General features: G+C 42.8%; 1 protein-coding gene across 4 annotated transcripts in view; it reads left to right on the top strand.

The window, feature by feature from the left end:
• zfhx3b (zinc finger homeobox 3b) overlaps positions 1–24563 on the top strand; it is a 344899-nt gene that overhangs the window by 242569 nt on the left and 77767 nt on the right. For all 4 annotated transcript variants that reach the window (XM_084107585.1, XM_084107584.1, XM_084107587.1 and 1 more), the window contains 2 exons: positions 6966–10053; positions 13832–14328. In XM_084107585.1, coding sequence (XP_083963711.1) covers positions 7002–10053; positions 13832–14328 — 3549 coding nt within the window. In that variant the 5' untranslated portion in view covers positions 6966–7001. The remainder of the gene's footprint in view (positions 1–6965; positions 10054–13831; positions 14329–24563) is intronic.

Consider the following 24563-nt stretch of genomic DNA (forward strand, 5'->3'; position numbering starts at 1 on the left):
AACCAATCCAGTGTCATAGTGCTGTGTGCAGCTGCAGTCCCTCTCTCAAGCATTTACATGGAGCTTCAGCGATTATGGTAATGAACAGTTTTATCATCACCCTTACAATCAATAATGCGGCTTTTTAAGGTTTAATATTTCAATGGTATTGATCATCTTAACAACCGTGTTTGTGGTCGACTTGCCTTAACTGCAGCCTCAGTGAGAGGAGAGATGAAACAGTGAGGGTACATGTGAGTGGGGGGAGATGTTTGGACAGCAGGAAGTTGAGGAGGAAGTGATTGAGGAAGGACGGAGAGGAAGTGGGCTGACTCCTTATAGCAGATGAAATGTAATATGTCTTATTTGTATAATAAATCAGTGGTGTCAGAAAGGAGTCAGAGGGAAGCATAGTGGTGGTGGTCTCATTATTTAGATGTTGACAGAACTCAATCTCTTTATCTGACCCAGTCAACTACCCTCTTTTTCACAAGACGGATAAGCGTGGTGCTTGAAAAGAAAAAAGAAAAAAACTCTGTAGTTTGCATATTTCTCTTCTAACCTTCCACACTGACGTTTATGTTTTCTCTATCTGTCTGTCTGTCTCATTCTGTCTCACTCCCTCACGAGAGAGGAGAGAGCCGCTTCCTTGAGCTATTAATAGAGGAGATTTGATAATTAATGAAAATGAAAGCCTTTGGGCCTGGCTGGCTTTGACACACACACACACACATACACACACACACACACGCGCGCGCGCGCACACACACACACACACACACACACACACACACGCACACACACACACACACACACACACGCACACACACACATACATTTACCTAGCCATCTAAATGGTGACTTATCCTTGACTTCCATGGCTTTTAAATGACTGATCTCTTACTAATCCTAAGGTTAAATATAGTATTAAATTACTATATCCTAACCCTAACCAACAGCAAAATTATGATTAAAAATATATATAATTTGCTTTATTTAATATTTATAGTTTAGCAAATAATTAAATAACACATTTGCCCCAAAGTAATTTTTACAAAAGGTATAAAAAAAAACATTATAATTTTATGTTTAATGTAATTTGCAAGTATTTTTGTGATATATTGCTAATTAAATTATTCAAACAAATTATCATAAATACATGTATGTGTGTTTAAATGTGTTTTAATTTTTTTGTATGTTGTCTGACCAACTCTTGCACTCCCTTTGAACATGCAAGTTTGAAGGTTTTTTTTCTTTATTTAAAAAAATCCCTCTTTTGGGTTTACAGTGAGCATGTCTTAAACATGTCTTCAGTATGCGTCAGGAGAAAACATCCTGTAATTAATTGTTTGTTCGAATTGAACTCTTTCAAAAATGCAAATTGTACAGGCAGGCACATGAAGACAACATTCTTCACGATAGGTAAACAGGCAAATGCTCTCTCTCTCTCTCTATCTCTCTCGCTCTCTCTTTCTGAGAAGTAACTAGGCTCTCTCCACTCCTCCCTCCTGTGTTGTGGAGCATGCTGTGCGCTCTCAATGTGCCTGGGGGTGAATGGAGGGCTTTTTGCAGCACGAACATGATCACCCATCTCTGATTATACATCAATACCTTTATCCCTGGGATAATTTATGCACTTACAAAACACAAAGCTTTATCTGAACCAACCACTGGGGAAGGTGGAGGCAAATAATGTGCTATTACTTTCCTGTAAGATTTGTTAAGAGGAGAGAGAGAGAGAAAGACAGCATGCAGGGTCCGAAACAATGAGACATTTTCCTGTTTTATAAACGCCTTATTCATATTCAAATGATTATTATTCAATTGAATATGGTTCATATTTATATGGGTATTTATTCATTGGATATTTTGATATCCAAGCGAAAAACACTCCTTTAAGTCTTTGCATGCGATGAAGAAACGAGTGGCTGTTGGGCAAATGGAAGCGCTTACCAAAAACAACAGTGAGCGGAGAATCTCCAACAGTATGCATTTTTAATAGGGGAATGTGGATATGTTGAGTGTGGTATTAGTTCAGTGGCTGCGAGTGGGCTGGTGTGAAGCTCATTTGTACTCCCGGCCCCGTTTCTCCGCAAGCCCCCCATGCTGCCTGCTAATTGGCAGGAGACTGGGAGCTTCCTGCTGCGTGTTCGCCACTTTCCCCTCACTCTACCACCCCACCAGCTCTTTTTGCCAGCTTTCCCCTTCGAACTGAGTAATTAACCCACAGCTAATTAACCACTTCTAATTACACGAGGAGCCTGTTTCTTTTGCACTCACCAAAAGTGATGAGACACTTTGCCGGCGCGCGGATTCCCCTTCAGCTGCCTTTGAAACCGCTCCAGATTTCATCGGCTGAATAAATGCCGCTAAAGGCAGCCTGACGTTGCATCACACGCCTTGTCAGGAAAAAATTTTTATGCTCCCTTTGTTTTGCTACATTGATTGCGTTTACAGATCTTATGCTGTTACCCGAGAGCGAAAATTATCACCAAGATTCAGTTTCAGCGCCTAGAACAGAGAACGCTATTGATACCTCGGAATCAATTCGTTTGTGTTCAGGCCAGAGACCAATTAGTAACAGATGAGTTTGCAGATGTTTACTGTTACATTAAGTCACAGAGGAGCACCTCCTATTTCCACAACCAACATAATCTATTAACCAGTGCCAGCGTGCAGGTAGAGCACTCCGGCCTGACACACTAATGGCTGTGGCTTTGGGAGAGATGCATGCTGGGAACCGGCATTTAGTTCCGTTTTCAGCGCTGTGTTGGCAGTACAGCTGTGCGCAGTAGCAGCAAATAGCTGTGCTCTCATCTCTTACCGACAGCCAAGCTGTACTGATCTCTCTTTCTCTCTCTCTATCGCTTTTCCTCCCTCTCTCCACAGCCTCAGTCTCATCACAGCCACTGCTATTTCTGTTGCACAGACTGATAGCTTGAACTAAAGATCATTGATTTTACGGGAAGCTGTGTTTACAGCCAGAGTGCCATCGACCTGAGGTGACTTTTTGCCTTCTGACGCAGCAACTCCTCTGAAGTGTCGCTGTGTCTACATTAAACGTTCAGGACAAGGAAGAGAAGGTGGAGGAATTTTTCAGTCCTCTCTGTTTACCTTTGCTCACTAATAAAGCTGAATTTGAATAAATGCTGACTGAAAATACCCAGTGTGGAACTTCTGCAGAAGTGCTTTTGAATTATACGAGTCATGGCATTCAATCACTGATGTCACTATTAATCATTTAGCAAATGAGACACTTTAGTGTTGTTATTATTATTATTTTTTTTATTTTTTTTTATTGAATTGACATTATTTTTTTAATAAATGCTTATATAGCAATAAATGCAGGGTTAATTATTTGTGGTGCGTAAGTGTTTTTAAACCTCTACCGCTTTCTTGGCCAGAAATATGATGCATTATCATATTATACTATTATTATATTTATTATATCCGTTATTATACAGTAATTCACTTTAAATCAACAACAAACACATAGTATTCAGAATATTTATTATTTATTTATTGAATAACTATATTTACTTTGATTTTGATTTATTTGCTTTGATTGGCTGAGGAGAATGTTACATTATAAAAAAAATAGGAGTAAAGAGCACTGCTGCAGAACCTACTTAATCTACCTCATTGTCCTTTTATAAATATATAATGAGTTATGCACACATGTATACACGTGTCATCCACATATTGGCACAATATTTTGAGAGCGCTGATATATTTTTTAAACTGAAATTTCTGTAACGTTACAATACATTACAGTGCCTTTACTAAAGAAGAATAGTGTATTTGACACCTGAACTTAGCATTAAGATTGACAATACAGTAGTGGGGTGAACAGTTTTCCAACATATATTTGCAATTCATTTGGCTATACTTCAAAGATTAAGCCTTCTCACCTAGCTTTAATGAATACATCCCCTTTTACAAAATCAGAGGGCCCTCCCTGCTTTATCAATAGGAACCTTTCCTTCCCATATCTTCCTGTAACTTGCCTAGCATTTATGTCATTGATTTTTCAATAAGCGCCCTAACCCTGTAGTGGCCGCCCTGTGCGATGGCTAGATCTGGCGGGAAATGGGAAAAGAAAAGCAAGGCCTGCTGCAGACCACAGGGAGGTGATGATGAAGCCTTTTTCTTCCACTGATATTCTCTGGAAGGATACGTTATTTATGTATCGAGGGGTGCTGGGTGTGGGGCGTGAGGGTCAGGCCGCACCCCATGGCCGTTCTCAGCTGGGGCCGAGCAGGAGTTAATTCCCCAGGAGAGGAGAGGGAGCACTGGGCCTCTGGAGGCCTGTCCCCTGGGCAGGTGATTGTGCGTGCGTATAATCAGACGGCTCCTTAGCCTTTAATTCCCTTCTTGCTTAGCCAGTAAATCCCACCAAATGAAAGGACCCATAAATAAAAACTTATCTCAATTTCTATCCCCTCTAAATGACAACCAGACCAGCTTCTAACAGCTTTCTTTATGTACTGTGCTTTTTTTCATCGTTAAAAACCTTATCTACTTTGTTTGGCTGATTAAAAGGGAATGTTTTCTTTTCTGCCCAATTTGAGTTGAGACGAGTTTCTATGTGCCTCTGAGAAACCCTGCCCTGCCCTGAAAAGTCCTGCCTCATGCCTTAATAGAGCAGACTGTTTAATGAAGATGATGCCTTCATGACAGAATGTATAGGATATCAAGGAAATATATATTTTTTATACATATATTGATGGTGTGTTTGACTTATCCTCCGTGCCATTACATATTTTAGCCAAAGGCTCATGTACAGGGTGAGAAGAAAGCTTAATACTCATTTCCTGTTGTTAACTGAGTATGCGTCTGCTTGTCTGTCTGAGCCTTCGTTAGTGCAGTGAGATTAAAGATTCCCTTCTTCAAACAGGTGTTGCTTCGGAAGCAAACCTTGAGCGGACAAACTACATTATATCTGCCCGCCCATCTGCGACTGGCAGACTCCAGACAATCCTATTGCACATCAGTAACCACTGTGGGTTATTGAATTAGACCATCTCCATTTTAAAGGGCAATCCTGTTTTCAGTAAGCAGCAGACGCGCCCAGACGGCTTGGGCCGCCACTCTCTAGCACTGTTTAATTCTTTATAGGAAGCCATCTCATTTGCGTTAAATGAAAAGCGTATCATAGCAGATTTTCAGGAATGACCATTTGTGAGTCATAATCTTTAAGCTGTTTATGTTTAACAGTTTAAGTAGTTCTCTACTCCATCTATTATATACAATCCCATAATGCTGCAGCAGCATTGAGTTTATTTGTGGACTCCTTCGGTCAGAATTTAAGCTTATTGTTGTTGATTGACTTAATTCTTTTGTACTGGAATGATGGAGAAGCACTTTAACTTGGCATTAACCATTTACAACTCTCAGAGTATTTAATCTTTATGTTTTAGTCAATAACAACCTCGTTATTTATATTGGGTGTTTGTTTAATTAGACGAAATACACATTATTGTTCTGTTTCATGTTTCATTATTGTTAAAATGATATGGAATTAAACCACCATAATTAACTTGCATATATATGGGCATTGTTTGCAGGCAGTGCATGCACACATTGTGATTTTGATGGGTGGGGGAGGGGTGGGTGGCTCTGTGTGTTGGAGTTGAGGGGTGTCGAATTTTCATCAGACATTCATGAAGAGGGAATCAAACATTATCAATCTCCCCAGCCAAACGCTCTCATGTTAATACATTAGGTGGGGGTGGGGCCACAGACACAGTGTCTGATCACTTCTGAAATTTGCATCCCTAAGTAAATAAGTAAATAAATCAAGTACAGGCAGTGAATGTGCTAATCAGGCAGGACATGGTGGTTAGCGTGCTGCCGGGAAACTTTGCTCATGTAATATTCAGCAATGGAGGGTGAAAGGGCAGGCCAGAGTTATTGGTTTCAGTCCGGTTGCCCCCCTTTAATCAATGTTGCCTGCATCCCTTTATTAAAATTATTAGCTCAGCAGTATCTCTCACTATCATTTTATCTCCTTTATCGCCTGCTTGAAATTGTGGCGTGCTCATGGCTCTTTCCTTGCTCGGGGCAGCACTACCCTCAGAAAGTTCAGCTCCCATTTATTATTTCAGAGGCAGAGGAGTGTTTGAATCCAGGCTAAGTGTGGAAGTTATTGGATACTAGATTTATATACTGCATTTGGAGTACCAACATTGCTGTTATATTTAAGGCTTTAAAAATAATATAAACCAATCTTTCTGTGTATGTTGTGCATGTCTTGCTGTAAAAATCATATACACATCAACTAAATGCATCTTATTCCCATGTTCTATTCATGCAGTGTGTTCTGTGTGTGGGATCTCTCTATAATGGAGGTCCTAAAACAGCGTGGCTAATATATTTTTGTAACCTTCAGTTCTTTCTGTGGGTGTGAGATGGATCATGTGCTGATGGCGGGTTTCACTGTGTCTAATTAGCAGCACAATGGGGCTTTTTTATCCATTAAGTTATTCTGTTACTGTGTTTCTCAGACCCAACGTTAATTAAAAAAAAAAAGAAGAAAAAAATGTATGCAGGATTTAGAACATAGCAGACTCTGGGTGTTGTGTGTAAGGTCTAGATAAAAGATGGTAACTGGCTGATATGACAGGATAAAGCATTTGAGCTGCCTTATTAGTGCTTGTCTGAGATATTGTTTAAGTACCTAATCTAACCTAATGAGCACTCTGTCATTTTCCACCATTATATCTCACACTTTTGTTTCTCATCTAATCTACTATACTGCTCCCCACTCTCTATCACTCTCTATATATGTACATTGCTTCACCATTTATCAAGATGCTTCTTATGGCTCTTTAAATGTTCAGCATCGCAGGACTGAAAATTAGCTTTGCATAGAAACAATGAAAGGAAAATATTAAAGGTGTCTATTATGTACTTTTTTACTTTCTGAGACATTATATGTTTCAAGCAGTGGGTTAATCCTGTCTCTTTTTCTCTTTTCTCATCAGGCCTGGATGCGATGAACGCCTCATGTAGGCTTCAGCATGGAAAGCTGTGAGTCTCCCGTGGTTTCTGGGACAGACGATGGACTTGGCTCCTCTGCCACCTCCCAGCAGCAGCACCATCCACAACCCTGGAACGATCACCCTAACGCACAGGTCCCACCATTCAACCAGCCCCCTTCCTTGGAGCCCCTGTCTCTCTCTGCATCCCACTCAGCCCAGCTACGTAATCCCAGTACACCCTGCGAGGCTGTGAGAGAGCAGCAGAAGCAAAAACAGGCTTCCAGCGATAACTCCACTACCAGACGGCTGCACCCCAAAAGAGAGGGGTTAGAGGAGGAACAGGAGGGAGTGAGCTGTGGAGAGGAGGACGAAGATTTGGAAGACTTGGATGAAATGGAGATTGACAGCTGTTTTCCTAGTCTGCAGCCCTTCCCTGGTGTACCTATGGTGCCAAGTGGAGGGGGTATGCCCATGCTCATGCGGCAACAGCCCTCCCATCGGAGGGGAGCCACAGAGAGTGGGAGCGAAGAAGGAGAGGAAGAGGAGGAAGAGGATAGTAGTGATGTGGAAAACCTGGCTGGAGAGATAGTATACCAGCCTGATGGCTCTGCCTACATTGTGGAAAGTCTCAGCCAGCTGATCCAAAGCGATGGGAGCATGGAACCAGGCCTGCTCCCCTCAAACTCTCTCCCCAGTGGGGGAAAGACAGGGGAGGCGGCTGGGACCTCTTCTTCAGTGTACCCTCAGATCATCAACACGTTCCATATAGCCTCGTCTTTCGGAAAATGGTTCGGCTCCTCAGACCAAGGTTTCCCCAATACCTCAACCCTGGCAGGCCTCAGTCCTGTCCTGCACAGTTTCCGCGTCTTTGATGTGCGGCACAAAAGCAACAAAGATTACCTGAACAGCGATGGGTCTGCCAAGAAGTCCTGTGTATCCAAAGATGTTCCCAACAACGTGGATTTCTCCAAATTTGACGGCCTGGCCCTTTATGGCAAAGGCAAGCCCATCCTCATGTGTTTCCTCTGCAAGTTGTCTTTTGGCTACGCACGCTCCTTTGTCACTCATGCGGTCCATGACCATCGCATGACCCTGTGTGAGGATGAGCGCAGGCTTTTAGGCGACAAGCATGCATCAGCCATTATACAGGGCATCGGGAAAGACAAAGAGCCACTCGTTAGCTTCCTAGAACCAAAAAATAAGAACTCTCCTTCACCGCCTACCCTGGTACCCATAAATTCAGGCCAGAGCTTCTATGGCACGTTCAGTGGGGTTCATTTAGAAGGGGGCAGCAGTAGTGAAGGAGGTGAGAGCCTCCTCAACAAAGACTCTGACTCGGGTCTCCAGCAACAAGCCCTCCTCACATTGGGGGGCCTTGGCAGCCCCAAACCATCTTCCCTTACGTCAACCCCAGGCCCAGCCAAAGACTCCAACACTCTGTCCAAGCCACAGGGTAGGAGAACAGAGGGGTCTGTGGGGAAAGAGGGGACTCATAGAAGGGAGGATGGGGATGCAGAAACCTGTGAAAGAAAGGCTCTCCTTCACAGTGAGGAGATGGCCTCAGAGGAAGAGGATGAGCTACTTTTAGAAGAAGAAGATGAAGAGATAGAGGATGAAGGCACTGTGGTGGCCTGTAGTGGAAGTAGCAGCAGCGGTGGCGGATTTGTGGGGGAACCGGCTGTCTCAAACCAAAGCATTTCCAAATCTCCTTTATTAATGCCTAGTAGCGCTCTCCAGCCTTCTGCTTGTCTCTCTGCAGCCAGCTCTGCACTTAGCAGCAAAGCCTCTGCTTCCATGTCATCCTCTTCTATCAGAGGGTCAGAGGATGGGATGGCTGCAGACGGTGGAGGGAGGACCTCAGAACTCCCTCTGAGCTTTAACTGCCAGGGGTCTACAGTCCCCCCGGCAATGGCGGCAGTCGCCAGCAGAGGGGGTGAGGAGGATGGGGCTGCATGCTCCACTGCAAGCACGTCCTCCCCTTTAGCCTCCAATGCTGCTGCTGAGGAAAGTGCCAATCGAGATAGTGCCACAGCTCCTGAACCAAATGAATGCTCAGCAGAGGGAGATGAGGACAACGGTGCCCTCCTCCACCACCACCACCACCACCTTCACCACCATCACCACCCACACCCTTCGCCCAATGCCCACACACACCTCCATCACACAGCTGCTTGTGACATGTCAGGACTGAGTGAATGCACCCAGAACCATGGGGCTGGGGGCAGTGGAGGGAGTGGGGTGGAGTGCCCAAAGTGTGATACTGTCCTAGGGTCCTCTCGCTCATTGGGTGGCCATATGACCATGATGCACTCACGGAATTCGTGCAAGACACTGAAGTGTCCAAAGTGCAACTGGCACTACAAATACCAGCAAACCTTGGAGGCCCACATGAAGGAGAAACACCCTGACTCTGGAGGCTCTTGTATGTACTGCAGCAGTGGGCAAAGTCACCCCCGCCTTGCCCGTGGGGAGAGCTACACTTGTGGCTACAAGCCCTTCCGCTGTGAGGTTTGCAACTATTCCACTACCACCAAAGGCAACCTAAGCATCCATATGCAGTCTGACAAGCATCTTAACAACATGCAGACGTTACAAAATGGAGGAACTATTCCAACCGCTGGTGAACAGGTGTATGGGCATGCGCCAGGTGGGGTGGTACCTGTCTCTTCTGCTACCCAGGCCAGCAGCCATCATCCTAGTCACCACCATCATCCAGCCCAGTCCTCCACCCACATGGCAGGGCCCTGTGGTGCCCCTTCACCTACCAAGCCAAAAAGCAAGCCCACCTGGCGGTGTGAAGTGTGTGACTATGAGACAAATGTAGCACGTAACCTGCGCATCCACATGACAAGTGAGAAACACATGCACAACATGATGCTGCTTCAGCAGAACATGACCCAAATGCAGCATGGCCGGCTTGGTCTAGGGGCCATGCCTTCACCCTCAGAGGCTGAGCTGTACCAATACTACTTGACCCAAAACATGAGCCTGCCACCAGGCCTTAAGATGGAGCCTTCTGGAGCTGATGCCCAGTTCTTGCTTGGCGGTTTTCATCTGGACCCCAACATGGCAGCTCTGGCCCCAGCACTAGGTGAGTTTAAAGAGTTACAGTTAACACATTGCAGTTCATGTGGGTTCAATGGGTTCATTGTCTCTGTTTTTAACTATTTATCTGTAATTATTTGCACACAAATAAGAGCCTTTCCTGTGTACTTGGGTTACAATTGAAACTATTAAAAATGTATCTTATTTGGGTGAACATTTTTATTTTCGGTTATATTTTTATTTCATTCCCGCATGTAGAATTTGTAAACTCACTCTTGCTGCATCTTTATCTCCACCTCTACTAACACACAGCTACAAACACTTTATTTCCCCAAGCTGACAGCTCTCTGTCTTTGCCTGTTGCCTTCAGGCACACCTTCCTTGTTTAACATGCACTCACTCTCTGAAACAACTGTTAAAAAGGTGTGTGAGGGAAGCTAAGAGAAAAAAAATAAAGAAGAGGCACAAATAAGGCTGCTTTGTATTTGAAGGACAGCAAGTGTCAGTATGCAGAGAGATAGGGGCCACTCAGCCAATAGTGTAGAAAACAAATTGTATGTGGTGGGAAAGAAGTCATTATGCTTTATGAATGGTTCACTCTTCCGTCTTTAACTAACATGAGTAACGTCACTGAGGTGAAATATTTAACTTGTTGTAAAACAAGCATAATGAAAAAGTCAATCATAGCATTTTCAGTACAATGTAGCTTTCTTGAGATAAAGGCATGACACAGACATCATGCTAAGTCTAATGCCCGAGACAAGAAAAATTGTGTTTGTGTAAAGGCTGACACATTAAAAAAATTATAAAAGAATAATAAACCTATGTGGTGAATTAGATGTATGAGAATGTGGTTTTAATGTATTCAAAGCCGCGTTTCCACCGCAGGAACTTTCCCCAGGAACTAGGAACTTTGGGCTGGTACTCGATGTGTTTACACCACAGGAACCAGGGTCTAAATGAAGTTCCGGGTAAATATTTCCCCCTCCGATAGTCCCTGCTCACGAGGTAGTACTTTTTCAAAGTTCAGGAACTTTCAGGGGTGGGACTTGTGCGCTGCACAAGCTGATTGGTTGTGTTCACGCTGCATTTTGGTTGGATGACTCCACGCAGCATTTTATTTATTTTTAACCTCCCTTTAAAAAAAATCTATTGCGGTTCGTGTCGTGGCTTCATGCAGTAAGAGTTGTCTGTCTGCAAATATGGAATTTAATAAAAAAAACTGGTGGACTGGCGATGAGTTTCAAGCTTTATTAAGGGTATTTGTGGAAGAGGAAACTTTCTGCGCGTTCGTCCCAGCCATCTCACGAATGTCCGCAATAGCTGATAACATACAAATTTTATATCTAACGTTAGCATTACGAGCTTACTGAACACGCTTTATCAGTGCTCGTCTCTTTTCTGCCACAGCTTTTATTATTAAGTCATTATGTTTACACATTGTCATCTATTGCAAGGCACACCATGTTACAAATTTACTATAACAGGATTGAAATAGCGCTTTGAGGTTAGTAACAAACAACTATTTACAAGACTGTCACTATTTATGATTGATAGACGGGGTTCAGGCTTTTTTTAAGCGTATTTGCGAAAGAGGAAATGTTTGCGCGTTCGTCCCAGCATCTCACAATAACTGATAACATACGTTGTCTAATTTTATACGCATACGAGCTTTCTGAACACGCTTTAGTATCAGTGCTCGTCTATTTTGTTTTGTTAATTACCTCGTTAGTAAACCAATACATAACTGCAGCACAGTTTGAATCTCCTCCATACTTATTATAAATGTGGCGCTCAAAACTGATTACTGTCCGTCGCAGACTGGGAGGAGCAGTTGCGTGCAGTTTACCTTACCGGTACTTTAGACCGCGGTGTAAACGCAGAAAGCAACCGGTCTGGGGCAAAAAAAGTTCCTGGGAAAAAAGTTCCTGGGACAAATTGTTCCGGGTAATTTCGGTGGAAACGCGGCTCAAGTTAGTGTATCCTAGCCTTGCTGATTTCAGCTTCCACAACAGACACAGGCACACAGAGAAAAATAGTGAGTGAGCAAGTGGGAAAGACAGGCACACGCATATTCTTAACACTCAAGCTTCAGTTTATTTTTCGCATCCTCTATGTGTCATTCTATCTGGGTCACTTTCGCTGGGAAATTCCCCCTTTTGCTGCCCCTGTGTTTCTCATGAAAGATAGTGTGACTGAGTAGACTGGGGCCGAGGGAGTGTTTCTTATGGCCCTGTCCTCTAGGCTCCTATTAAACATCACGGTTTTCATGTCAATACTATACAGCTACCACTGCATACCGACTTTTCCTTTTTTCCTGCTTTTGTAATTGCAGCTACATACTTTACCATAGTAAAAAAAAAAGGGGGGGGGGGGGGGGGGGTGTGTGTAAAAGGGCCTAGTGAGGGTAATTCAGCAGCATAGTGGAGAATTTGGCATTCCATCTACAAGCCAACAATTTGCACAGACTTGTTTCAAACTGTTGCCAGTTCAAAGACACAAACAGGAATCGATTGCCATGACTAATAGTTTTTTTTTTTTTTTATCCTCCCTCTGCTAGCCATTTGTTTGGTTTTCCAGTGAGAGAATGTTCAATTAACATTTCACAGGGAAGAAATGACAGGACATAAGAAATGACAAAACATTATGAAATGTTCATTTCATAAACAATCTGGAATGTTCAGTGCACTTTCATTTATTTAAAATATTTAGATGTGTGCATAGAAGTGACAAATTACATCTCTGGACTTTTAGATTAACATTAACAGTGTTCTCCTTAACATTTTCCCTCTCTACTCAAACCATGATATTGATTGACACAAGCGAAATATGCTAAATATTACAAGTTCATTACAAGACATGTTTAAGAGATTATGAATTCTGAACATAACCTACAGATTTACAGGTGTTTACATGAGAGGTTTATGGAAAGAAATTAAAATGGCTTTCATTGTCAGAGGTCTCTCTGTCCCTGCATTAAAAGCTGAAGGTAATGGTGAAATGAGCAGGCTGCATGCTGCCCCAATAAATAAAAGGAGCTGCTGGAATTCATTTAGTGTAAAGCCATACTGGTTCAGCGGGTGCACTCAGTCTGGGCAGTGACAGATTGAAGATCAGCGAACTGAGGAAACAGCTTCTATGCATCTCTTGTCTCCAAATCTCAGCCTCTAGCCTCTTCCCCAAGCTGTTCTTAGATGCCTTGTGCTTCTGTTTTTGAATATCTAATTTCTTTTGCTCCTACACCTTCTTTTCATTCCTTAAAAATACATGAATTCATAAATTTGCAGAAGCTCCGAGCAGGAGGGTGTTTGCATTGATTCCCAATCAGAGGTGAAAGAACCAGTTCAACAATGACGATCTAATTTTTATATTATTATTTTTTGGAAAAAAGGCCTGTACTTGATTTACCGTAATGTGTACTGGGAACTCTTTAGATCGCCAGTAATGATTGAATAACTTTATTTTTTGAGCCTCTCCTCACAGCCTCTGGAGTTGATTTAATGGTCGGGATATGAAAGTGCAGGACTGTTTAAATCCACACCTCCACTCTCTCTTTTCTTACTCTTTCTCTGAGCTCATAGTAAAGGATAATCTTGATTTAACAAAATTATGTAAATAAATACACACATGCAATCCTAGAAAGAAAATCCACTTTGACAGGAAAGACAAACATGATTCTTTGTTAAAAGACTACACTATGCACCTTTTCCCTGTTTCTTGAGGAAGTTTAAATGAGTGGAGAAAATCAACACAGAGAAAATGCCCAACCCTCACTGTTACCTTTTGACTGTTCACTGATCGCTTTTTGTATCTTCTACTTTCAGTTGGAGGGGACATTGCCATGGATGTACGCCTGGGTGGAGGACAGCTGGTCTCAGAGGAACTGATGACTTTGGGTGAAAGCCTATCCCAGACCAGCGACCCCTCCCTCAAACTCTTCCAATGTGCTGTGTGCAACCGCTTCACTACCGACAACCTGGAGATACTGGGCCTGCACATGAGCGCCGAGCGCTCACTGCCAGAGGAGGAGTGGAGAGCGGTGGTGGGCGACTCACACCAGTGCAAGCTGTGCCACTACACCACGCAGCTCAAGGCCAACTTCCAGCTGCACTGCAAGACTGACAAGCATGTACAGAAGTACCAGCTGGTGGCACACATCAAAGAGGGTGGCAAGGGCAATGAGTGGCGCCTCAAGTGCGTGGCCATTGGCAACCCTGTGCACCTCAAATGTAATGCCTGCGACTACTACACCAACAGCCTGGAAAAACTGAGGATGCACACGGTCAACTCCCGCCATGAGGCCAGTCTCAAACTGTACAAGGTGAGTGACTCCGGTAGTCCTATACTAACCAAGCACCATGCTTACAAGTTTCAAGTCATTTTTCTGTCTATACTGAAAGCAAAAATGCTGATCAAAACTGCAATCTCACAAAAAAAATAAAAAAAAAATAAATGGTTCCAATAAGATTTCACTGTGGGTGGAGCTACCCAGTACAACATAACAACAAAATGCCTCATATCTTGTTTTGGGAGGTTAGGACAGAAACTCTGATCAACATGGAAGAGGGTAGCATCTTTCTGGTTAGGACACAATGTTACACTATCCACAGGTTTTAAACACCTCTAGTCTACTGTACGACTGAATCGACCAGCACTCTCCGTCTCTACCGTCGACTATGAGTGATGGCCCAGTGCAGTATATTAAGGCCTAATGCGCATGCAATGAAGAGGGGAGAACAGGGGCACTTAGAGGGAGGGAGGAACATGGCAGGTCAGTAGGGTGGGGAGAAGGGCAGCTGATGAAATTGCTGGAAGAGAGGATGAAGAAGTGTGAAGAGACAGAGGTTTGGTGCTAATACTGTTCGGAGTGGGAAGGGCAGAATCGCTCTCGACAGCCGTATTGATTTTTGCCGGACTTGGAGCTTCACCTTCTACACTAATCATTCCATAATAGCCCATGGATGAACACTCTCTGAACAAATGGCCATAAATCTAACAGGCCTGATTCCATTTAGGCACCTATCCTGTGTGTCTAGGAGCCCAGCTCTGGCTGTGTTTAACCTAGACTGGCACGACTGCACACAGGGACTTCTCTCCTTAATTCTTCCTTTCTTTCTATCTCTTGCTCTCACATGCTCAATTGGATACTGAATCACGTTCCACCAGCAGCATATCACTGCCCAAACTTACTTGACCTTTATTTACTCTCCTTTATCAAGTGTTATACCTTTGGACAGTGAACAAAAATATAAAAAATGTTATTGCGTTTTATTCAGGGAATGTCTTTAAAGAAAATATGCAACAGTAGTTGCAACCTACTTTGACATAATTCTGAGTGAATCAGAATATTCAAAAAGAAAAGAAAATGTAGGGTGGGACATCATTGCCTATTAACCAAACGTAGCCTAAAACAATTAGCTAAGCCGACACCACCTTAGTGAAGACAGCTGAAAAGAAAAGTGATTTCAGAGGCAGAGCTATGTTATGATATTTTGATATAAAACACCTAGACTAGGTCCAGTTTACCATTAACTTCATTGCAAGTTTCCTGTTTGTAAACCTTTTACAGCCAGAGATATTCTAGCATTGTCAAGATTTGCCCTGGGCTGAGGGACTCTTGGTCAGCTGTTTCCCTGACAAACTAGTTTGTAATGGTAATTAGGGGAAGGCCAAAACCAGCTTCCTCTGCATCTGAAGATGAGAGCAGACAAGCCAGAGCTGAGATTGTCTGCCATACTCAAGCTGGGACATGCATTGAGCATATTTACAAATACCACAATGATTCAAATATGCAACACAAGACTCCTGACATGCTTGGCTGACCTGTGGAGGCATTGCTGTAGTCAGGGGCCTCATAGCTCCAGGCAGGATTTGAGACCAAGGGAACCAGGTTGAGTTTTAGCATCAATGGTAAGCAATAGTAGACAAATATCTTATCTAGCCACTGACTGCAATTCATTGTGATGTATGGAGCTGTTTCTCTGGGGAATTCCAAAATTCACCTCATATGTAGCATAATTAAGTCTACTGTTAGCACCAAAATGCTTTAGAAGCACCACAATATTCCTTCCGCTGCCGGTGCTCCCTTTAAAGATGGAGAGCTAGCGGAGAAGAGACTAGTCCACCTAACTGCAAATGTTCAATACTCTGTGGCAGATTAGAAATGTTCGACACATCCAAGCATGATAATTTGTAAGCTTTAAGCTGCTTAAAATGGTTCCTCAGCCCTAAAAGCCCCACTTATCCGAACAGAGGAAGAGAGAACCGAGTTGACTGACAACAGCATCAGCCTTGTAAGCAAGCAGCTTCCGTCAGTGGCGACAGGCCTACCCGCAAACTAAGACATTCACAGTTTGAGTTATAGCTGTATTTCATGACATACAAATGTGATTAGAGGATGATAAGCACATGTTGTTGCTGAGGTCTTGCTGTAGCATTGGTTTCTAACCCCAGAATGACACAAGCTTCACTTTGCAGTGAATTTATAGCCCTGATAGACATACTGACTGCCTGACTTCAACAGTATAATTTGCTAGCTCAGCTATGCTGACTGTACAAGTAGTTACCCCCCCCCCCCCCCCCCCCCCCGCACACACACACACACACACACACACACACGCACACACACACTCAAAGAAATATGATACAAAATGCAAAAATTTTAGACCTCCTGCTGGGAGAAAATAAATTATCAAGTCAGCATAAACAGGCCCTAAGATGTGGTAGATCCTTGGGACACTTTGCCCAAATCAAACTGGTTTGCATTAAACAGGCCCTTTGTGTGCACAGCTCCGTAAATTGGAGCCTGTAATTACTGGAATTAAAAAGGAAGGTTTAAACTGAAGGCTAAGCTGGATGGGATAATTTGAGAGTCTGTGGTATGCGGCACATATTAGGGCTTTCTAAAAATACACCTTCCCCCACCACCCCATGGATTGGAATGTTCCGAAAGCCTTTGGAAGGCTTGGGAGAATTGTCTTAACCGCATGGACCACTGCACAGCAGGGGTGATGCTTCCCGACTTTGGTGTCTGTGGTACTGGTCTGAGTTCCACTCTGGTTTCAGACACACCCATCAGTCAGTCTTGCACTCATCTCAGATGAACTTTTACCTTCCACTGTTCCCTCCAAGTTCCCGCTCGCTGGCTGCTTTGTAGTGGTGAGAATGATGTCATGATGGTCACCCATAAGAATTTGCAGATGGGCCATACAACAATACCCAGGTCATCACAAAGCTTAGGCTTCTCAAGTTCTTAATTGTTGGTGGAACTTGCAATTTGCAAAATCAGAGATAGTTGCCACACATAGTTAATCTATGTATATTAAAGTGAATTTGAAATCAAGAGACCCTAATTGCTTTCTCAGTACACATTCCAGATTTCATTGTGCACATTTGATCTGTGCACATTATTCCAATTAAAAAAATGTCTTCATAATCTTTCATCAAAATGTAATAACTTACTCTGCCTCTGAAGCGACTTTTCCTTTTTGGCTAACATTACCGATCCCTCATATTTTTCAGACCCACTCCTCCAACCACCTTTCATAAAGACACTTTTCATCCCTGACAGTTAAATTTTGTTCTCATTTGATGTGCCGTTTCACTTAGAATTACAGTACATCGTTACAGAAGTAAAAGCTGTGAATGCCATTTCATGATGATTTTAGGGGTACATATACTCCATGATTACGCATGTCTCGTCCTTAAATTATCTCTAGCACACTTTTATATACACAAGTATGTACACCACTACCCTGTAGTGTAGAGGACACATTCACTCGATATTTGAGATCTTGTTCATGCTGAGCAAGCATGTCCCAGGTGCTGGGCTGCACTCATGTCAGTCTTGAGTTGGAGACTTGGTTCTCCGCTCCAGACAGGATGGAGAGAGGCAGGTCTTCCAGGCAGGCCTATCAAGCAAAGAGGAGGAGCTTCAGGCTGGCTACCTTCCTTGTCTCAGGGGCCGGTACAATCTGGGGTAATTGAGATTGATTGGATGTTATTTTTCCTCTTGCAAATGTAGTCCATTAGCTTGGCACATGCATAATCAGTTTAGAGCACAGTTAACTGAATGTAATCATGTTCTTCGGTGTCTGCTCGCACAAAATCCACTCCAGATGCCGCTTGGCCGTGGAAAGAGAGGAAGAAAGTGCCGTCACTATCACATGGGGAATCTTTACCCAAGAAAGGCCTCATAACATTCACCCCCGCACCACCAGCACCAGTGTGCTGGTCTTGCTCCATTAAACACACAAACTATACAAACTGTGTGCTGCACACATTTACACACTCCCTGTACATGCACAGATATACACACACACACACACACACACACACACACACATGCTCACACATTCTGTCATCTGTTCACTATAGCCCAAAACTCCTACTTAACAGAACCCTGTAGCACATGTTGATGTGCCTCAGCTATGCTAACAGCGCTTTGACTGCACTCCAAGCATGGCCCAGGATTCAGTACAAAACGTTTGGATTTTGGACTCTCTCTACTTATTTTTCCCTTCAGTGCAATGCAACCGGATCAGCTGGGGCGTGAGGAAGGAAAATGTCTACGGCTCTGGAGAAAACAAAGAAAAAACACAGTAAAGTAAAACAGACAGTAATGCGTAGAAGGGGGATTAACCGTAGTAGCTATACCGAGAGCTATTAATCTGCTTCTCAGATATTGTTCTACCCTTTAAAACTGAATCCTGATCAATACGGCTTACCATCTCCATTAATAATTATTATTTCTATCATGACTTATCCTCATCAGAGTAACTTACTCCAATCATCAAAAACAAATAGACTGAGAATGCCCTGGCTCCAGCAAGATTGTGTTTGTTTTTTATTATCAAATAAAAGTGCAGAGTAATTTCGAGTTAAAGTCGCAAGGGAGCATTTTACCACTATTGGTACGGCCCGTGGTTATATCTTTCATCTGTGGACAGTGAAGCTTAACCTCTATGCCAGAGAGAGCGCCACACCCAAACTCCATAAGTCCCTCCAGACATCAGTTAGAGATGAGACGGAGTGAAAGATGATGGGGGGGGGGAGCAGGTCTGAGAGCGATAGAGAGAGAGAGAGGCGCTCGTTTAGATGGAGATACTCTGCTAATTATCATGGCTGGCCTGTGATTGTTCAGTAATAGTGCTCAGTGGGGAAAAAAGGTTTGCTGCTGTTCCAGGAAGGGCTGAGCTTTGATTTACCGGTAGTACCGCGCTAATAAAGCGCCCATTCCATATCCACAGAGCTTCTACTGAGACATTCGGACTCCCTCCAGTCAGTCCTTATCACGTATATAAGCCCAGGTTTATAATTAGGAGACTCTTTTAAATTTGTATATATCATATTTATGTCTATCATAAGGTCTCAATGATGTAGATCCATGTCAGCACAAGGTTGCCCATAGGGTGCTGAACTCTGCCTCACAGAAGTCAAACAGAGGCTAAGCTCCCTTTAAAACAAAAGGCGGAGGGCTTTTCTCCAGAAGAGGAGTCCAGTTTTACTGAGAGAGCTGTCCGTTAGCGTGGGAGGAGCGTTATGCTGTGTGACATTGGTTTGTAGAGTAGTGGGCAGGCTTAAAGCTGTGTCTGGAAGTCTGCAGGAATTTCACAACTCCTTCAGCCCCCACCTCAGAAAAGCCAGGCGCTGACCCGTTGCACAGCTGCAGCTGATGATTATGCATGCATCTGCACCTATAAGCGTGTGTGTGTGTGTTCGTGCATGCATTCAATGGAGGGGCCAGCAGCCAAACAGATACACATGGTAGGCCATACACAGTTTTCATATGTTGTCCTATATTACAAAAGTTGTGAGAGAGGGACAGGGGTATTTATACAGATTGCGAGAGAGAGCGTATCTCTTTGTAGAGAGGCCGAGAAGCTGATATTGTTGTGTTGTAATAGCTGTTTGTTTTGATTTCTGGCCCCCACCCCCGCCTCTCTCTCTTTAGGCAGCCAGACAAGAGCAACTAAGCAATGCTTCTGCCACTGCTGAAGGAAGCTGTTGATCCTATTATCTGCTGCCTGATCAGCACAAACAGGGGATTGGAGTCTGATGAGGGACAGGGGTGTGCACATTGATCAGAGAGTATGTTACACCACAGTAGGAAGACACAAGATTGTGGTAGTTTGTAAAGTTTGTGTAGACATAGGCAGAAATTTAAACAAACCCTAAGTATTTGAAACTTTGCCATGTAACTTCTCCTGCAACGTTTTAGCCACAGACAATTAAACCACAAATTGTACGGCTTGTTGAGTAGAGGTATCCTATACTTTTCTAAACAATCAGAATTTGTTTTTTTCTGGCAAACAATAGCGTTAAGAAACCACCCAGAACACCTTAGAAGCTAAAAAAGCATCTTTTCACGTCTTTGTTGTTGTGATTTATTCCCTCCTTCACCTTATATTTGTGACTAACTCCGTCTGCGCTTCAACCGCCTGCATGCGTTTCGCTCTTTCCTCTTGCACATCTTTCTCGACTCTTTGTCTCCCTTAAATCTAATAAACAAGGCAAAAACCTATTGTGCACAAAACAAACCAGCATGGGTCACAAGCTGGTGGGTGGTCCCTCTCCGCTGCTCTCATTTTAAGGTTAAATAGCTTTAATCCAACCAGCCTGGAAAACTAAATATTTTTTCAGCCAAATCTTCCTCCTTGTTTTCTCTCGATGTTTGCAACCTTTCCTTCTGTAATGCTCTTTTTAAGTACGCTGAAGATCTGTGTCTTATAAAACACTTTAAACAATGGAATAGGATAAACAATGGAAGTTACTGTAAAGTTATAACAAAGAAAGTTCTTTAAAGGTAGTCACTCGCACCATCACGCTAAGTAATCTATTTTAAATTGATGAGAGGAGTTATCTTGAGTGCAGTTATGCTGTTGAGCATTAAACATGTTCAGGACTGACCTGACTCCTTTTTTATGTAGTTATTTGACATTTAGTAGATGCTCTGAAGATATTTAAAAGTTCGCTTACTACAGCCACAATCCCCCTGGAGTTAAGTGGCTTGCTCAAGGGCACAATGTTGATAGGTCTCTGCAGTTCTTGCATTCATGGATTACACCCCCTTGTTTGAACCTCTTGACTTTTACGTTCTCGGTTCCCAGCGCAGATTTTTTTAAGCAAATTTGCCTGTTTATAACATGCCTTAATCAGTGTTTTATCTCAGTAGTGCCAGCCTCAGTCTTGTAAAAGATATTATACAGTAGTTTTATAGTTTATATTGCAATCTCAGCCCACATATCTCCGATCAGAAGCTCCTCAACCCTTCCCTCTACCTCCAACTCCTCTCTAGCATAATGTGATTGCATGTTTGCTCAGTCATCAAAAATACTCTTTAAATATTAGCCTAATTTGATCAGCTTGATGTATGTTTTTTAGTCAAATGTGTTTGTTAGTCAAATGTGAGTCAAATTAGTTTGAACAAATCCTTGAATGGCTTAGTCCCTGGATGGGTAAGGCCGAACCTTCTTACAGAAAGTGACCAAAGTAGCAAGTTGGCAGGTATGTTTTCTTTGAGGCAGACTTTGGGTGAGCCTTAGGAAGTAAGAGAAAGTGTTGGGGAGAAAGACAGTGGGTGGTAAAGAGAGCAACAGGCAGGCTTACTGGTTCACCAGCATCAATACATCAGTGACTTAGCAACCAGATTAATGGCCTGTGAGTGACCCAGGCCGCAAGGCTCCTCTCGGTGCTTAGTTGAAGGCAGAGCGCTGGAAAACACACTGTGTTTAGCTTTGGGCTGCTGAAGAGAGTCTTGGGAGAAATAAATCCACACATGAAATGAGGCTTTGGACCTCACTGTTTTTCACTCACCCCTCATCACAGACAATGTCTCTCTTCTGAATATTCACAATGAAGTTCTGCTGAAATGAGGAAATCCACATCCTTCTAATGTTAGACAAGTTGGAGTGTTTACATGTGTGAGATCAAGGTCCACTCTACAGCAAGATAGTTCAGTGTGGAGCAGATGGATGCTGGGACAAGGGTTTAGATCCTGCTGAAACCACCGCTTAGAATTTCCAGGCTGGTTTAGACTGGTTTATGACATTTAGGTTCTGGTCCAGTTTGTGCCAACAAAGTCAACATGCTGGTTAATGCTTGTAAGATACTGGTGCAGGTGGTAGCCATGCTGTTCAATTGGTTGTGAAATTGGTTTACCAAGAGATCCTTGCTGGTTGAGCTAGTTAAGAATCCGCAACATTACCAACTCTCAGACATTTCTTGAGTTAAGCCTTGTGTAGGTCTAAAACTGCAGCCCAGGGTAAAAAAAAAAAACATGTCTGACTTCGCCCCACTGAGATGGACATTCATTGAGGCGTCTTATGCATGGCCTAATTGCCATGCACTGGAGTCCAAGGTTAGGACTGGGAACTATAAATCTATCAGTGTTATGAGGGCAATGTTCTCACCAGATGCAGACTAAAGATTTTCATCCCTTTGTAATTAAGCAGTTCAGCCTGAGGTGTCATATGGTTTTTATTGGGGTCTCTGGAAAAAAAATCATTTCACACCTTGTTTTCTCATCATGTGCTTTTATGCATGTAAAAAGGTGGTAAACCAAGAAAAGTGACATGTAAAAAAAAAAAAAAAAGGAAAATGAGGGATAAAGGTAATATGTGGAGATGATGGTTTGTTGCATTAAAAGGCAGAGATGTGAAGTCATCAGCATCAGAAAGTGACTCATTTGGAGTTCAGTACGTTGTCCCCAAATACTCGGTTTCTTTCTTTCTTTTTCTTTCTTTCTTTCTTTCTTTCTTTCTTTCTTTCTTTCTTTCTTTCTTTCTTTCTTTCTCACTCTGTGTTCTAATGAAAAGAGGTTAGTGGGTAGACAGAGAATGTGAGGGCCAGAAACAGAGTGGTCAAGGAGTAGCACTTCATTTTTCAAGGTCAAACTTTCATTGCAAGTTTACAACCCTTGCATTCTCTGCTTTCAGACTCTAGTCACCCATACAGGACTCCTAGTGTTTAAAATGCACGGTCACAGATATGTATCCCGACATTCTCTTTGTGGCTTTCTCTTTATGAAGCCCCTCCCACTGATGAGGTGAATTCTTAGGTCAGCCTCTCAGAGGTGCCTTATTTTACTAGCTGCAGCTGCTGAAAGTAGGAGAAACACTTTTGTTCTGTTGTTAAGTGGTTTCACACATTTGTGTATCATGAAGCATTTTTCAAACAGCGGTGCTGATTTATGAAGTGGAGATCTTGCCGCTGTGGGCGCAGAGATGGAACACAGAGACAGCAGAGGAACTCTTCAGCACACCCGCCACATTCCTCCACCCACTCCCCACAGGATCAACCAAACTCTCTCTCTCTCTCTCTCTCTCTCTCTCTCTCTCTCTCTCTCTCTCTCTCTCTCTCTCTCTCTCTTTCTTCATCCCCACAGCGTCACCACATTCAATCAACACCAGGCCTAAAATTAGGCTGCCGCAGACTTGATCGTTCGTTTGAGCGGGTTATGTCTGTCACTGTAAAAGAATTTCCTTAATTTATACTCGTTAGGTTGAAATGGTCTTGTTCTGCTAATTTGAACCAGAAAGCCTGTCTTTGCTACTGAATAAACGAGGTCTCAAGGAGATGTTATATTTTTGCCACTAGACAAGATTACTAGATCTTGGTATGCAAATGATTATTCAAATTATTGTTATATTAAATTAAGCGCTGAGAGAAGAGAGGGAGTGCCATATTAATGAGTTATATGAAGCAGGCTTTATTAAATATTTGTTGATGTTGCAAAGGGAGCAGCATGTGTGTATTAATTCAGCACTGGTTTGTCCCAGTGGATCCCTATATACACACATGCACATACATACACATGCTCACAGAATTACATTTTTGTTCGTCTGTTAGTCTGAGCAGATTTCTAGAAATCACCTTCTACTAGAGCATCACATTCAAAGTTATGAGATTCTCAGCTCTTGGTTGACCCTCAACCATTTTAAATATGGATTTTTGTTACTCTGCTTGCTATGAATAGGATATGCACTTTCCCTTTACGTTCTTTCAATCTGAAATATAGCTTGTTCTCTTCCATTCCATCTTATTTCTGATGAGTTCCTTCATTTCGTTTTATGGCTTGAGGAATCTTTCAAAACTTTCAAAATTACAGGCTGTAAAATCGCTGCCGTTTATTCAAAATCAGGTGAATAAAGCATTGAGTATGGAAGTGTTAGCCAAATTATTTCAAATCTCACTAGACATATGCTGGCATATTTCATGGTCAGGTCATTTTTTTAAATCGTGAAAGCACAAAAATGTGCCTTATTGTTCAGTCGTTCAACTGTTGTGTGATAGACAGGCCCTTTGAATTACTGAATGAGTAGATAGTGTCCTGTATTTAGTATTGTTTTTACTTGTAGAATGAAATTTGAAGCAGGTTGTTTAAAATTGGAAATTTGAAATCAGCGCTATCCTTTTTACAGAGAAGTCTAGTGGATTGTTCAGACACTAAAGCTTCACCTCTATGCCTGGGAAACTTAACTTTTAAATGATTTAACATGATGAAGCCATCTAAAGTCCGGGCTTTAGAGATGCACCGATGTATCGGCCAACAATCGG

The sequence above is a fragment of the Abramis brama genome, assembly GCF_963993115.1.
Source record: "Abramis brama genome assembly, chromosome: 3".
Taxonomy (NCBI): Eukaryota; Metazoa; Chordata; class Actinopteri; order Cypriniformes; family Leuciscidae; genus Abramis; species Abramis brama.